The 14,202-nt window shown below is 48.1% G+C and overlaps 1 protein-coding gene across 1 annotated transcript in view; it reads right to left on the bottom strand.

Moving 5' to 3' along the window:
- Positions 1-5,101: 5,101 nt before the first annotated feature.
- The window catches only part of ZBTB49 (zinc finger and BTB domain containing 49), a 28,214-nt gene continuing 19,113 nt past the window's right edge, over positions 5,102-14,202 (bottom strand). The window contains exons 5-8 of the mRNA XM_003258481.2: positions 13,737-13,810; positions 11,141-11,223; positions 10,889-11,050; positions 5,102-6,241 (exon numbers count right to left, since the gene is read on the bottom strand). Coding sequence (XP_003258529.2) covers positions 5,565-6,241; positions 10,889-11,050; positions 11,141-11,223; positions 13,737-13,810 — 996 coding nt within the window. The 3' untranslated portion in view covers positions 5,102-5,564. The remainder of the gene's footprint in view (positions 6,242-10,888; positions 11,051-11,140; positions 11,224-13,736; positions 13,811-14,202) is intronic.

Genomic DNA, 14,202 nt, shown 5'->3' with positions numbered 1-14,202 from the left:
AGTGGCTGGGCACAGTGGCTCACGCCTGTAATCCCAGCACTTTGGGAGGCTGAGGTGTGAGGATTTCTTGAGTTGAGGAGTTTGAGATCAGCCTGGGCAACATAGTGAGACCCCGTCTCTATAAAAAAAAAATTTAAAAATAAGCCAGGCGTGGTGGTGCATGCCTGTGGTCCCAGCTACTCGAGTGATTGAGGTGGGAGGATCGCTTGAGGCCAGGAGTTCCAGACCAGCCTGGGCAACACAGTGAGACTCCATCTCTACAAAAAGTTAAAAAAAACATTTAGCCAGGCGTGGTGGTACTCGCCTGTGGTCCCAGACTATTTGGGAGGCTGAGGTGGGAAGATCACATGAGCATGGGAGGCTGAGGCTGCCATGAGCCGTGATCACCACTGCACTCCAGCCTGGGCAACGAAGTGAGACCCTGTCTCAAAAAGTAGTTAAAATAATGGGGAAGAATGCAAGACACTCCTGGAGCAGGCTGGGTGATGAGTATCGTGAAACCAATAGCAGTAGGTGTCTCTCCAGATCCATCACAACCCAGCAGGTGAGCCCTGTGCTCTGTTCCAGGCTGCATCTGATCCTGGCTTGGGGCTTTGCCACCAGGTCATCCTGGAACTTTGGGACCCAACTTTCCTGGCTCGGTGGTATTCGGCAAGTTCCTTGACCTCTCAGGGAGTCACTTTCCCCAACTGTCCTTGGGGCAATTATGAGATACACCTTACAGGGTTCTTATGAAGCTTGAGTTGACTTGCAGAGCGTTTACCATTGTGCTGGCACATGATAGACACAATATGTCCTTGCTACTGTTATTATCCAGCAAGTCACTTCACATTTCAGGGTGTCTGTACAATGCAGGATTCACACTAGATCAGCGTGCTTTCAAGTACTGTCCTTGCACTCCCTGCCTGAGAATCAGCTAGAAAACCAGTTAAATGCAGATTCCTAGGCCTTGCCCCAACCTATACAATCATTTCCAAACATCTGCATTGTCAACAAGTCTTCCAGCTGAGTCACGAAAGGTTGAAGCCCATGGAATAGGATACAATTGCTAAGATCCCTTTTCGCTCAGACATTTTAAGATGCTGGGGGTTTTCTGATGACCTGCCCAGCCTCTTGGCCTCTGCTTCCAACTTGGTAATGGAAGCCAGGTCTTGACACTGGAAGGTTCTACCAAAACCTAGCCATGGGCCATTCTTAGAAAATCATAGAGCTCTAAAATGGAAATTCTGTAGCCATTGCACAGTCAGGACACTGAAGACCAGTGAGAAGAGGGCATTTGTCACACAGTCAGCTAGTGATGGCGCCAAGAACACAGTCCTGGTGTCCTCACTGGGATAAAAGGTGTGTGCACATGTGGGAACACACACACACACCCCGTTATTCTTGCTGTGGATGGCCCATGCTGTGTGTACAGCACAAGGTCAAGGTCTGGTCTGCTGTCAGATAATTTGCTGTCTGAGTTTGCATTCACGCATATCCAAGCCTTTTCACTTCTTCTGAGATTTTCCTTCTTTAGGATAAGGCTTTGGAGCCAGGGTAACAAGAAGAGAAAAGGAAGAGACAGGAAAGTGAATGAAGAGAGCTTTGGGGTTTTGGTTTGTTTGTTTTTGGAGACAGAGTCTCATTCTATTGCCCAGGCTGGGGTGAAGTGGCATGATCTTAGCTCACTGCAACCTCCGCCTCCTTGTTCAAGCGATTCTCCTGTCTCAGCCTCCTGAGTAGCTGGGATCACAGGTGCCCGCCACCACACCCGGCTGATTTTTGTATTTTTAGTAGAGATGGGGTTTCACCATGTTGGCCAGGCTGGTCTTGAACTCTTGACATCTACCTACCTCAGCCTCCCAAAGTGCTGGAATTACAGGCATGAGCCATTGAGCCCAGCTGAGAGCTTTGGTTTTAATGCTATTCCCTAAAGTTTTATTCTGCAAGAGCAAATTATTGTCCTCATCAAGCAGATTTATTCGAAGATGTGACTTGGCCTATGTGTCTTGTTGTCTGAGCCTTTGGCAAATCCAGCGCCTGGCATACAGGAGGCAACTCCATACTTATACTGATGAAGCAAGATAACTCTTAAGGTTTTTAGTCTGAGTAAAACCCTCAGGATTTCTACTCAATAAAATCCTGGAGGAACAGGATTGCCATTTAATAAGGTGGCCATGAATTGAGGAGAAGACAAGGAGCTTGGTCTTAAAAGCTCTTGGTCTGGGGTATCTGTGAAGACACTGGTAGGCAGCTCAGGACAGGAATCCAGAGTTTTGGGAGGAGTCACGGGCAGACAGTACTTAAGGTCATGAGATGTGAGTGTAAGTGTTAAATAAAGAGGAAAGAAACACGAAAAGCCACTCGACAGTCAAAGATAGGTTATTTTGGAGAATAAACCTGAGAGGGGCTTCTGGCCGAGTTAGGTCAGAGGCCCTCTCTCTTACAAACTAAGAGTATTTAAGGGTTCAGGGTGGGAGAGCTTATCACAGGCTTGGAATGTTTCTGTGTCTCTGTCTTGCTTATCTGGGAGGGAGAGTTTTGGGGTCTGTTCCCACACGTCTTCCTGCAGCTGCAGGCGTAACACCCAAGTTTGCTTTTAGCTTCCCTATCTCAGTGTGCCTAAAAGGAAAGGAATGTGCTTATTAGGGACCACTGTTTTACTGGGGCCCATTGTATGAGGGTGAAGTTTGGTGGTTACGAAGAGACTTTCCCTCCTCCCTCTGTGCTCAAGCTATCTTATCTGTGTTTCATTGTCTGCTCTTCCTGGCTGCTTGTTGTTAGAAGAGAAGTGATTTCCTTGAAATGCATGAGGTTAGAAAGGGAGCTGGAATTTTGGAGTTGTTTGTCCAAGATGACGGTGCTCCTGCTTTGTCATTGAGGAGATGGCCTAGAGACAGAGTCAAGGCCAGAGAGGAGGTCCAGGGCCTGTGCTCTTAAATTCAGGGCACCCCAACTTTAAGATGTGTGTTGGGGTAAGGGAAGGAGTCCAAGTCAGAGCCACCGGTGCATGAAGGGGAAACCTAGCAGGAGTGGTCCTCTTGGTTCTTGTTTCAAGAAGAAAAAAGGAATGCACTCGCTGCTGAAGTGTCATATACTGCCTCAGAGTCATTAGGATGGGGACTGAGAATTCTCACTCAGTTTAGCAATGGGGAGGTCGTGGGCCACCTGGGCAAAAACTATTTCAGTGGAGTCTGATGAACAAGGTTCAGGAGAAAAAAATCAATCAATCTAGGAGGTCCAACATTTTGACTAAAAAGTATTCCAAAGACATTTGACAATTTGTTACTGAGCATTTACGGTCAGGCACTGTTCTGGGTACTGAGGATAAAGCAGTGAACAAGAGAGACACAAAGAGTTTACATCCTGGCCAGGCTTGGTGGCTCATGCCCGTTAATCCTAGCACTTTGGGAGGCCTAGGCGAGAGGATTACTTGAGCTCAGGAGTTTGACACCAGCCTGGGCAACATAGTGAGACTCTGTCTCTATTAAAAAAAAAAAAAAAAAAGAGCTTACATCGTAATGGAGAAGATTATATAGTAGGTCAGATGGTGATAATAAGACTTAGTGAGAAAAAGCAGAGGTGGGAAATCAAGGGGTTGGGGGCAGGTTGGTTTTAGATGGGAAAGTGCAGAGTCCACGGGCACAGATGTGGGGAGGTAGGGAGGTGTTATGGGAGCTTGAGGAACGTTCTTTCCTATTTGTTTCTTTCTTCTTTTCCTTTTTTTTTTTTTTTTTTTTTGAGACAGCCTTGCTCGGTTGCCCAGGCTGGAGTGCAGGGGTGCGATCTCATTGCAACCTCCGCTTTCCAGGTTCAAGCAATTCTCGTGCCTCAGCCTCCTATAGGCGTGTGGCACTATACCTAATTTTTGTATTTTTAGTAGAGATGAGGTTTCACCATGTTGCCAGGCTGGTCTCGAACTCCTGACCTCAAGTGACCCGCCTGCCTCAGCCTCCCAACGTGTTGGGATTACAGGCATGAGCCACCACGCCTGGCCCCTATTCGTTCCTAGGTTCTGAGAGAAATAGGAAGCAAGGCCATAAGCAAGAGGACAGACGAGCTGCAGAGGTCTGAGAAGATACACACAAGTGCCTAAGCAGCACGTGGCCTGGATCAAGGAGAGGGGATTGTAGGATAGGGCGGGGGCTCAGGAGAGCTGTAGCAACTGGAGAATGGCTGTTTCTCACCAGCCTGGCTGGGCTCCCTGTGTGTAGTGCTGGAGGTTCACCAGGTGGAATGGATAAAGGGGTTGGTGGGTGAACCATGGCCGAGGAGGGTCCACAGGGACAGCCAAGGGGATGGATGCACTGTAGGTGCTGGGAGGCTGAAGAGCTACAGGAGTTGGGAGGAGGGAGGAGCCAGAGGAGGCCATGAGAGGAGAGGACACGGGGAGGAAGGAGGAAGATCTGCATTCACGTGCGGCTATTGTGTTCCAAGTTCACTCCGTGTGTGCAACTGGGACAACAGATGCTCGCTGAGCCAGCCTCGCAGGAGCACAGTGCAGCTGATGGTTGGGAAACCAGGAAATGCACCTGTAATGGACTTCAGAGCTGATGCCCTACTCTGCAACTGTGCTGTTTTTCTATGAAAATCCTCTCTTCCTCACTAGTCTCTCGTTGGGTATCTTGTAATTCTGAGTTAGAGCTGCTCATGAGTATTCGAGGGTGCTATAAGCAGATCACCTGTGACGTGCCACATCCACAGTCTCACCTTGATATTCTAGCGACAGCGCCACGGGCACATCTCCTTCCCGCAGAGGCTGTCAAGCCCGCTGGGAAGGGGAAGTAAATATTTAGAAAGCCCTGTCAAGGGCCAGGTGCTGGGCAGGTATTTTCAAGTAGGTGCTCAGATCAGTCAAGCCTTGTAAAAATGCTGGAAGATGTTCCTCTCATACTGCAAAAAAGAAACCCCAGAGAAGATCCTGAGAGGATGAATAGCTCACCCATGACATTGCCAGTAAGTGGCAGCCAGGAGTCAGGTGGTTCTGACCACTCAGAAACCCGCTGTACCAGGAAGGAGACTGACCGATGAGGTTCTTATCCTTGCAGAGTGAGTCCTCGCTGCTATTTATTTTTATACCCCTATAATCTTTAGATTAATAAAAATGCTAGAGGAAACATACAATATATAGAAAAGTTTCATTTATTCAAATTAAATTATGGTATGTTTCATATACAAATAAATTCTGTGTAAATACAAAATGCTACAAATTTCAATCTTGTAAAAATGCGAAAACACTTGTAATACTATATATATATAATTCCTTTAACATGACCAACATGTACAGCAGCTGACAAAATGCACATGCGCTTCCCCCCGACAGCTGAAGCTGCGGAGACAGCATCAAGCCTTTGCTTCTGTGACGTCAGCGCTCCCTCCCTCCCTGCCTCACGGTGAGCCAGCAGGCCCTTCCCCTCAAACCCCCAGCTCAAGATGCTTCAGATTATGAGCCATCATCAGGAGGGAAGCTGCCTATTCTCTGGCTAGTTAGAAGGAACCGTCACGGGGAAACTGGGTCCTCCTACAGCCTTGACACCAGCCTGCCAAACTGAGAACAAGCCTCTACCGTGGAGAAGCGTGGTACGTCACTGGTCTAACTCATTTTCATTCTGCAGCGTCTTCATCGCTAGCCCCCAGAGAGTCATGCTGGAGAAAAACTGGCCCTCTGAGTTCCTATAAGTGGTGGAAGACGCTCGACTGCCCAGGGGGTCACCGCCGTGGTTGTCCAAAGCAGCCAGAGAGGAACGGATCATGGCCATGCCATCAGCCTGCAGTGGTTCGCCGCCGGCTGGGGTGTCCACATCTGAGTAAGCATAGGCCTGAGGCTGTGTCTGCTGCATCTGGGGCTTGGCAAGTTTACCAGGATCCAAACTCAGCTTCTCCTGGTCACTAACTCCATGAGGTTGGATCATGGAACGTAACTTACAATAGGGGCCGCCAGAGTGGCTATCAAATTCTGCCACAGAATTTTCCACTGGGTGGACGGGGAGTTTAACCGACACTGGCATCAGCGTCACGGACGTGTCTTGGGAGAAAGAGTCTGAGCTCTGAGATTTCTCCAGGTCGGAGGTGTCGATGGCTTGGTTGAGCTCCTCCAGCACGTCTGGGCTCTCGTCACCAGCTTTGCAGTGCATCTTCTTGTGCCGCCGGAGCACTGCGGAGCGGGTAAAGCACTTGGTACAGATCTCACACGTGTACGGCTTCTCCCCAGTGTGAGTGCGGACATGCCTGCGGAGGTCACCTGATCCCCCAAAACATTTCCCTGGAAAAAGAAAAACAGTTATTTATTTACTTAAACAGGGTCTCACTATGTGGCCCAGGCTGGTCTTGAACTCCTAGCCTCAAACAATCCTCCTTCCTCAGCCTCTCAAGTAGCTGGGACGACAGGTGCATGACACCACACCTGGCTAATATACATATACATTTTGTAGAGACAGGGTCTTGCTATGATACCCAGGCTGGAAAAAGATGCTTTTACGGTGGCCATTCTGGAAGGATTCTCCCCTCCCCTCCCAAGACACTGAACAACCCTGATCTGAGGAGAGGGGGTCACCTCACAGCTCCTGCTCACTCTGGAAGGCTTTCCATTCCTGTGGGAGGTGCTTCTCCAGCTGCGGACCCCTCCAGCAGACGGCCTTTGGGTTTTGAGTATCTCAGCGTCAGCCCTTCGATTCTCACTGATTCTCCCTGCACATGGGTGCCATGGGCACCCGCCAAGCCCATGCTGAGAAACCACAGCTCTTGTCAGTTTCACTACATGTTCATAAATCTAACACAGCCAATCTATAATTTAGAAACATCTTTTCTAAAGGTGTTTGTGTATTCGGGTGTTTGTCTCGAAAAAAAAAAAATCGCCCAGGCTAGAGTGAAGTGGCACAGTCTTGGCTCACTGCAACCTCTGCCTCCGAGGTTCAAGCGATTCTCCTGCCTCAGCCTCCTGAGTAGCTGGGATTACAGATGCCTGACACCATGCCTGGCTAATTTTGTATTAATATTTTTAGTAGAAATGGCATTTCACCATGTTGGCCAGGCTGGTCTTGAACTCCTGACCTCAAGTGATCTGCCCACCTCAGCCTCCCAAAGTGCTGGGAATGAGGCGCCCAGGCTGGAGTGAGGTGCAATCTCGGCTCACAGCAACCTCCACCTCCTGGGTTCAAGCAATTCTCATGTCACAGCCTCCCGAGTAGCTGGGATTACAAGCGTGTGCCAACACACCAGGCTAATTTTTATGTTTTTTGTAGGGATGAGGTTTTGCCATGTTGGCCTGGCTGGTCTTGAACGCCTGGCCTTAAGTGATCGGCTCATCTCAGCCTCCCAAAGTGCTGGGGTTACAGGCATGAGCCATGGCGCCTGGCCCTGTATTCAGCTTTTAACAAAATTTTATGCATTCCTGTCCAGGTTCTATTTCCTTTCTCTGTGAATATGGTAAAGGTAAGGGATCTAGCTCCACCATTGGAATAGGTAAGATGAGAAGGAACTCAGCACATAACCTTACAAAGGCCACAGATTAGCCAAGAATGAGCTGCACAACTCATCACATGGACAAATATTTAGAACTTTTCACATTACATCTGAATTATCAACTATCTAGCTCCAGTCAGGCAATGGGTAGGCTATTTTTTTTTTTTAAAGCCTTTGAATAATCAAACTGGATGTGAGCTTACATGCCTAAACTTTGGGCACATTTTCCATATAAAAAATACTGTAGGCCAGGTGAGGTGGCTCACACCTGTAGTTCCAGCACTTTGGGAGTCTGAGGAGGGAGGATTGCTTGAGCTCAGGAGTTCAAGACCAGCCTAGGCAACACAGTGAAACCCTGTCTCTACAAAAAATAAAAATAAAAATTAGCTGGCTGTGGTGGTGCATACTTGTGGTCCTAGTATTCGGAAGACTGAGGTGGGAGGATCGCCTGTGCCCAGGAGGTCAAGGCTGCAGTGAGCTGTGATCGCACCACTGCACTCCAGCATGAGCAACAAAGAACCCATCTCAAAAAAAAAGAAAAAAAAAGATTTAAAAAACCAAAAACCAAAACACTGCAACAACACATCACAGTGACCTTTGCCTTTCTGCTTTCATGTCTGTGTTTTGCCCACAATGTAAGGCTCAGGCTCCTTCACAAAACACTAGAGTGAAAGCATATTTAGTTTCTGCATTGTCCCTATAACACACACTTTACTCAGACATGCGGAATTTTGTGAATTAGAAGCTTCACTGCTGCACATGCTGGCTGCTTCCAACTGTTTGCTCCTCTAGCATAAAGTTTTTATCTTTTTTTGGTTTGGTTTTGTTTTTGAGACGGAGTCTCACTCTGTCGCCCAGGCTGGAATGCAGTGGCATGATCTTGGCTCACTGCAACCTCCGTCTGCCGGGTTCAAGTTAATTCTTGTGCCTCAGCTTCCTGAGTAGCTGGAACACACCATCATGCCCAGCTAATTTTTGTATTTTTAGTAGAGATGGGGTTTCGCCATGTTGGCCAGGCTGGTCTCAAACTCCTGACGTCAAGTGATCCACCTGCCTCGGCCTCGGCGTGAGCCACCACACCTGGCCAAGTTTTTATCTTTCTTTACATTGTTTCTTCAAGATAAATTCTCAATAGTTGTATTGCTGAACAAGATGGGACAACCACTTTTAGCATCCTTAATATGTAAAATGTTTAGTCATGACAGAGTTTCCACCAAGAAAGAGGAGTATGGGTGTCTCCCCTTCATCTTTCAAGTCGAGAGGAGCTTGGGTCCACCTGTGTCCTGTCACGAGGAGGGCACAGGGGAACGGCACCCACCTCCTGCACAGTAGGTCTAGTAGGGGACAGGCGGGTGGGCGCCACACTGCTGTGGGCCTGCAGGCCCCTGAATACAGGCCTGAGGGCTGCCACCCACTGGACAAGAGGCATACCGGAGCTGCTCTCAATCAGTAGGGGAGGCTGCCCAGAGGGCACTGAAACCCCAACGAAGCCTCCCTATAGTAAGCTGCCACTAAACCCAGGGAGCCAGGAAAGACGCCAGCTGGACGGAAATGCATGGCTGTGTAGTGCAGGCCTGCATCTGGGAAAGTACAGTGAAATGCTGGGGGAAGACAGGGAAGGCAGACTTGAGAACTACGAAGCCCAACACGCACGAGACAGCGAGAGCGCACGAGCCTGTGAGCAGTTTGAAACACCGAGAAGCTCAGCATGTGAAACCCTCTTAAAAGAGAACTGTCTATATATCCAAGAAAATGGAAACACACCCTCACACAAGCCTTTGTACACGGATGTTCATAGCTGATTTGCTTAGTGCAAGAAGTCGACTACAAAATACCCCATGTTGTATGAGTCCATGCATAGGAAGTGTCTAGGATGGGCAAGTCCACAGAGACAGAACCTAGATGAGTGGCAGCCAGGGGCCAGGGCTGGGAATGGGGTTGCTAATGTATAAGGCTTCCTTCTGGGGTGATGAAAATGTTCTAAAATTAGACTGTGTTAAGAGTTATACAACTGTGTGATCTACTAAAAACCACTGAATTGTTCACTTTAAATTGGTAACTTTTATGGTATAGGAATATTGTCTCAAAGCTGTTAAAAAATTGACCCTGTCACATACCATTCCTCCTCTCTTCAGCTCTCCCCCATCCCCCAGAAGCTGACCTCATCAGGGTGGGAAACCAGTGTTAGTGAGGCCGGCAAAGGTCAGAACCCTGAGCGGGGTGGAGGGGACGGAAGGCCCCACTTCCTCCACTGCAGGGTCTGAGCAGCAGCAAGTCCTAGCTGGGGAAGGAGGACAAAATTTACCTTTAAATCAAATTCACAGTTACGATAATTATTTAGAACTGACATTTTAAATTAGTGATTTAAGACTACATTACTGATGCTTTGAGATGAAGCTCTCGCTGTCACCCAGGCAGTGGTGCGATCTCAGCTCACTGCAGCCTCGGCCTCCTGGGCTCAAGAGATCCTCCAGCTTCAACCTCCCAAGTAGCTAAGATTACAGGCACACGCCACCACAGTAGGCTCCTACGTTAGTGATTTAAAGCGATGAAACTTCACTTTCTAAGAGTGATCAGAATGGTCATGGAGTTGCCTAAATCTGTATCCAGAAGATCTGTGTACAGTTTAAATGCAGGGACAAAAACCAAGTTTCCTCTGGTTATATGCAGAAGTCCTGCCGGTTTCGGATTCCACTTACAATTAGAATGTGCCCCTCTGAATGGTGCCCTGAATCCAGGCTCCCTACAGCTGGACTCTGCGCATTTCTTATTTGGTCTAAATAGTTCATAAAAGTTGCTGTCACACATAGTTTTGCCCATGATTCAATAAGCATCTCAATTACTTGTCATGGGTACACATGCTCCCTCTTTAGAGGCCATGTGTATAGGAATACTGGCTCCAATGCTGTGATCACAGGTCATGAGCTACCTGACCCTGAGCCTCTGTGTCCTCATCGGAGCAGTCAGGTGCCCTGAAACCGAGGGCTGCCAGCTCTCCGCTCTCAAACGAAGCATCAAGTGCCCACGAGAATAACATCTGCTCTGTAAGTCTGTGACCTATAGAAGCCGACCCTCTGACCCCAGCATGTGCTCCTAATGCTCTGGCCGGACCGCCACTCTCCTTCATGTGCGGCCACACGTCCTGCTGTCCCCTACTTTCCCAGCCACCCTCCCTCTTCCCATCTGGACCAAGAGCCCTCAGCACCTGGGACTCTGTCTTAGTCATCTTTGTATTGGGAGCATTTAGGACAGTTCCTAATACCTCAAAGACAAGCAGCAAATGCCTGACACACAAACGCAGGAATAAACGAGAGATCATGTGAGGCAGTAAAAAAAACAGGAGAAAACAAAGGGCTCATCCCAGACACGCAATCAGCTAATGAGGGCTGGGGGACAAAGCCCTTCCCACACACAGATGACTAGGGGACAGCCAGAAAACCAAACTCACCGCAGGCAGAGCAGCTGTAAGGCCGCTCCCCCGTGTGCCGAATTCTGTGCTTTACTAACTTCCTTTGCATATTAAAAGACTTTCCACACTCATCACAGGTGAAGACTTTATCAGCCGTGTGTGTCTTTTTGTGCTCCTTCAAATTACTGAAGTTACTAAACCCTAGAGAGACCATAACAGGTGTTAAGCTGAAGGACAGAGAACATTTTAATCAGAAATCTTCAAGAAGAATAGGAAAACACTCAGCTGTACCTCGACCACAGATGTCACACAAGTGTGGTTTTTCTCCTGAGTGAATAATAATGTGACGCTGGACGTCGCCAGAGGCTGCAAACCTAGAATGTAATTTGAAAATTCAATTAAGAGCCTTTCCACATTACTGTGGGTCTTTATAACTGCAACTCGCTGAGGGAGGAGATACCTGCTCCTGACACTGCTGCAGAAAGGAACGTGAACTGGACTGGTTTCATCTGAAACGTGCATGGAAAAAATTCTTTTCTATTTTTTTAAGGAAAGCAGAACATGATGCAAGTGTCTTGTTTTTAAAGCATTTTTTCTACCTGATTTCACCACACTTTCTTCCTCAGTTTTACAGAGCACAAGATCAGATACTGTACGGTTCAGCATCACTACCTTAGGGGCCACAAAGAGAGTGAAAAAGGAGTGTCCCCAGTTCACAGCCAAATGCCCCTTCCACCCTTGCAGTCCTGCCAAGGTTCCTGGGGTCTCATGGGAGAGACCCTAGCTGGGTGGTGCCAACCCAAGGAGGATGACCTTGAGAGAGCCCACAGTGAGTTCTGCCCTGGTCTAGCCAGGTGCGACTCCCGCTCTTTTCACTATAAAGTAAAATGCAAACAGGAGCTCAGAGTCTCAGGGACCAAGAGGTATGGCTGTCACCCTCCATTGTGAATATCCCCAGAGAATAAGCTCTCCTCTTTCTGAGGCACAAGAGACTTATACCTATCAGTCCTAACATTGAGAACAAGGGAACAAAGGAAGGAAGGGAACCAGCATTCACTGAGCAGATGCTGTGTGCAGGTGATCGGCTGCATGTTTAACAACCATTATCCCATCTAGTCATTCCACAACACTGCCAGGCAGGCATTTTCACCCCCACTTTCCAGATGGGAAAACCAAGTTTAGAGGTGGTTACTAACTTGCCTTAGACAGTAATTCCAACCCAGGCCCTCAGATATGGAAATCTATGTTCTTTCCTTTCCACTACGCTTGATAGCAGAGTATGTTATATTCTGAGGAAGATGCTGCATGTAGATCTGGTTTCAAACACATGCCTTGGCTGGGCACGGTGGCTCATGTCTGTAGTCTTAGCACTTTGGGAGGCAGAGGCGGGTGGATCACCTGAGGTCAGGAGTTCGAGACGGGCCTGGCCAGCATGGCGAAACCCCGTCTCTACTAAAAATACAAAAATTAGCCGAGTATGGTGGCACGTGCCTACAATCCCAGCTACTTGGGAGGCAGAGGCAGGAGAATCACTTGAACCCAGGGGGTGGAGGTTGCAGTGAGCCAAGACTGAGCCACTTCACTACAGCCTGGGCAAAAGAGCAAAAACTCTGTCTCAAAAAAATAAATAAAAAATAAACACATGCCTCACTTTGAAATGGAATTCAGAAGGTTCAGATTTCAAACACCACGCAAAACAAGACATGCAGGGGCCAACAGTGAAGTGATGTCATCAGAGGCGGCAAGAGGTCTATGCTCCCAGGCATCTGGAAGGAGCGACAGATGATACCGGGCCCTGAACTTGGCTTTCAGCATTCAGGTAGCTACAGCAGAAAGGGAGACGCGCTGCCCGCCGCAGCTTTCGTTTGTTTTCTACCATTGGCAGAGAAATGGTTTTCCTGAAACTGAATCGAGAGTCGCTTCCTCCTCGGCTTTCCCCAGCATGTGCTGAGACTGAATATGAGGACACTGACTTCTAATTGACCCCATGACTATCTCTTGTCTCAAGATGCTTCGGTATGAATCTGTGACAGGCAGAGACTCTGTACTGTTTATTTTTATGGACCCATACAGCACTTGGCATACAGCAGGTGTCTAAAAAATGTTGAATCAATGAATGATTAAATAGATGAATATAAAAGCTACGTAACCAAGGTGCGTACAGAGCTTCGTGATTGGTATAGTCCTGGCTGATGCCTGTTGTTCTGGCACAACCACCAGATGATGGAGTACATGGCCTGATGGACGTACAGCCCAAGGACAGGAAGGAGGGTCGAGGGTGCCAGCCTGCACACACAGCAGGGGAAGAGCTCCTCATTTATACCACGTTGCAGAGGAATCGAACTGCCACACACTTTATTCCACCTCAAGAGTCAGATTCTCTTTTGCCAGGTCAAAATCCTACCCAGCCATCAAGACTTAGTTTCCTCCTCCCTGGGGCAGAGCTCTCACAGGCTGTTACAGACCCACGGCTTGTGGCACCTTCCACCACCTCCTTCTCTCCTGAAATCTAGTCACTCGGCTGGCAAGTCCCATTTCCCCTACTAGACAGTCACCTCCTTGGGGGCATTAATCTATTATATTTTCAGAGACAGTTTTAGAATGAATGAAAATATTAGTATAAAATAATTTTGTCGCATTTAAAACCCCATTTCCTTTTTGGGACTCCTGTCCCAGATTTTCTTTCTTTGAATTAACTTTTCTTTTTATTATTCTCTCGTGTGTCACGTGCAAAGCCAGAAGGTTTGAATTTACCTGTGTTCTGCAGGGGCAGGGTAAGCCCACATGTGGCTCATCTGCGAGCCACCACTTCAGAGGACACTGACTGCCAAAGACACTGAGACTAGACATGCTCCCTTCCACACGGAAGAACACGCCCAGCACTGACCTCTTTCCACAGATCTCGCAGATGTATGGTTTTTCACCAGAATGCCGTCGTAAGTGAGTCTGCAAGTTACCTGCCTGCAAAAAGAGGAAAAGAAAAACACGCCAATAATGAAAGTTTTTGGTTTTTTAAATTATATAAATTCAAAAGGAAAACTGACACATTTCGCCAGGTTCCAATTCAAATTCCAGATGAAGATGAGCTACACACAACTCAAAAGAAGCCATGGGCAAGAGCATGAAGAGCAGCCAGAGTGGCTGGCCACCTGCTGCACACGGGATGTGTCTCCACCCCGTCCTCCATGTGAGCCCTTGGCTGTGTCCTAGCTCAGGCACGCACTATGCAGTGCTTCCCTCTTAAACAGCACCCTGTGGAGGCTGCTTTGGTGGTCGCCAAGCCTGGACTTTAAACAGGCCTTGACGTATTTTATTTGGGCCATGTATTTAAAATAAACAAAAGCACCATATGT

Source organism: Nomascus leucogenys, chromosome 20 (assembly GCF_006542625.1).
Source record: "Nomascus leucogenys isolate Asia chromosome 20, Asia_NLE_v1, whole genome shotgun sequence".
Lineage (NCBI taxonomy): Eukaryota > Metazoa > Chordata > Mammalia > Primates > Hylobatidae > Nomascus > Nomascus leucogenys.
Note: the sequence above shows the minus strand (reverse complement) of the source record. Positions and strands in the feature narration are given on the sequence as shown.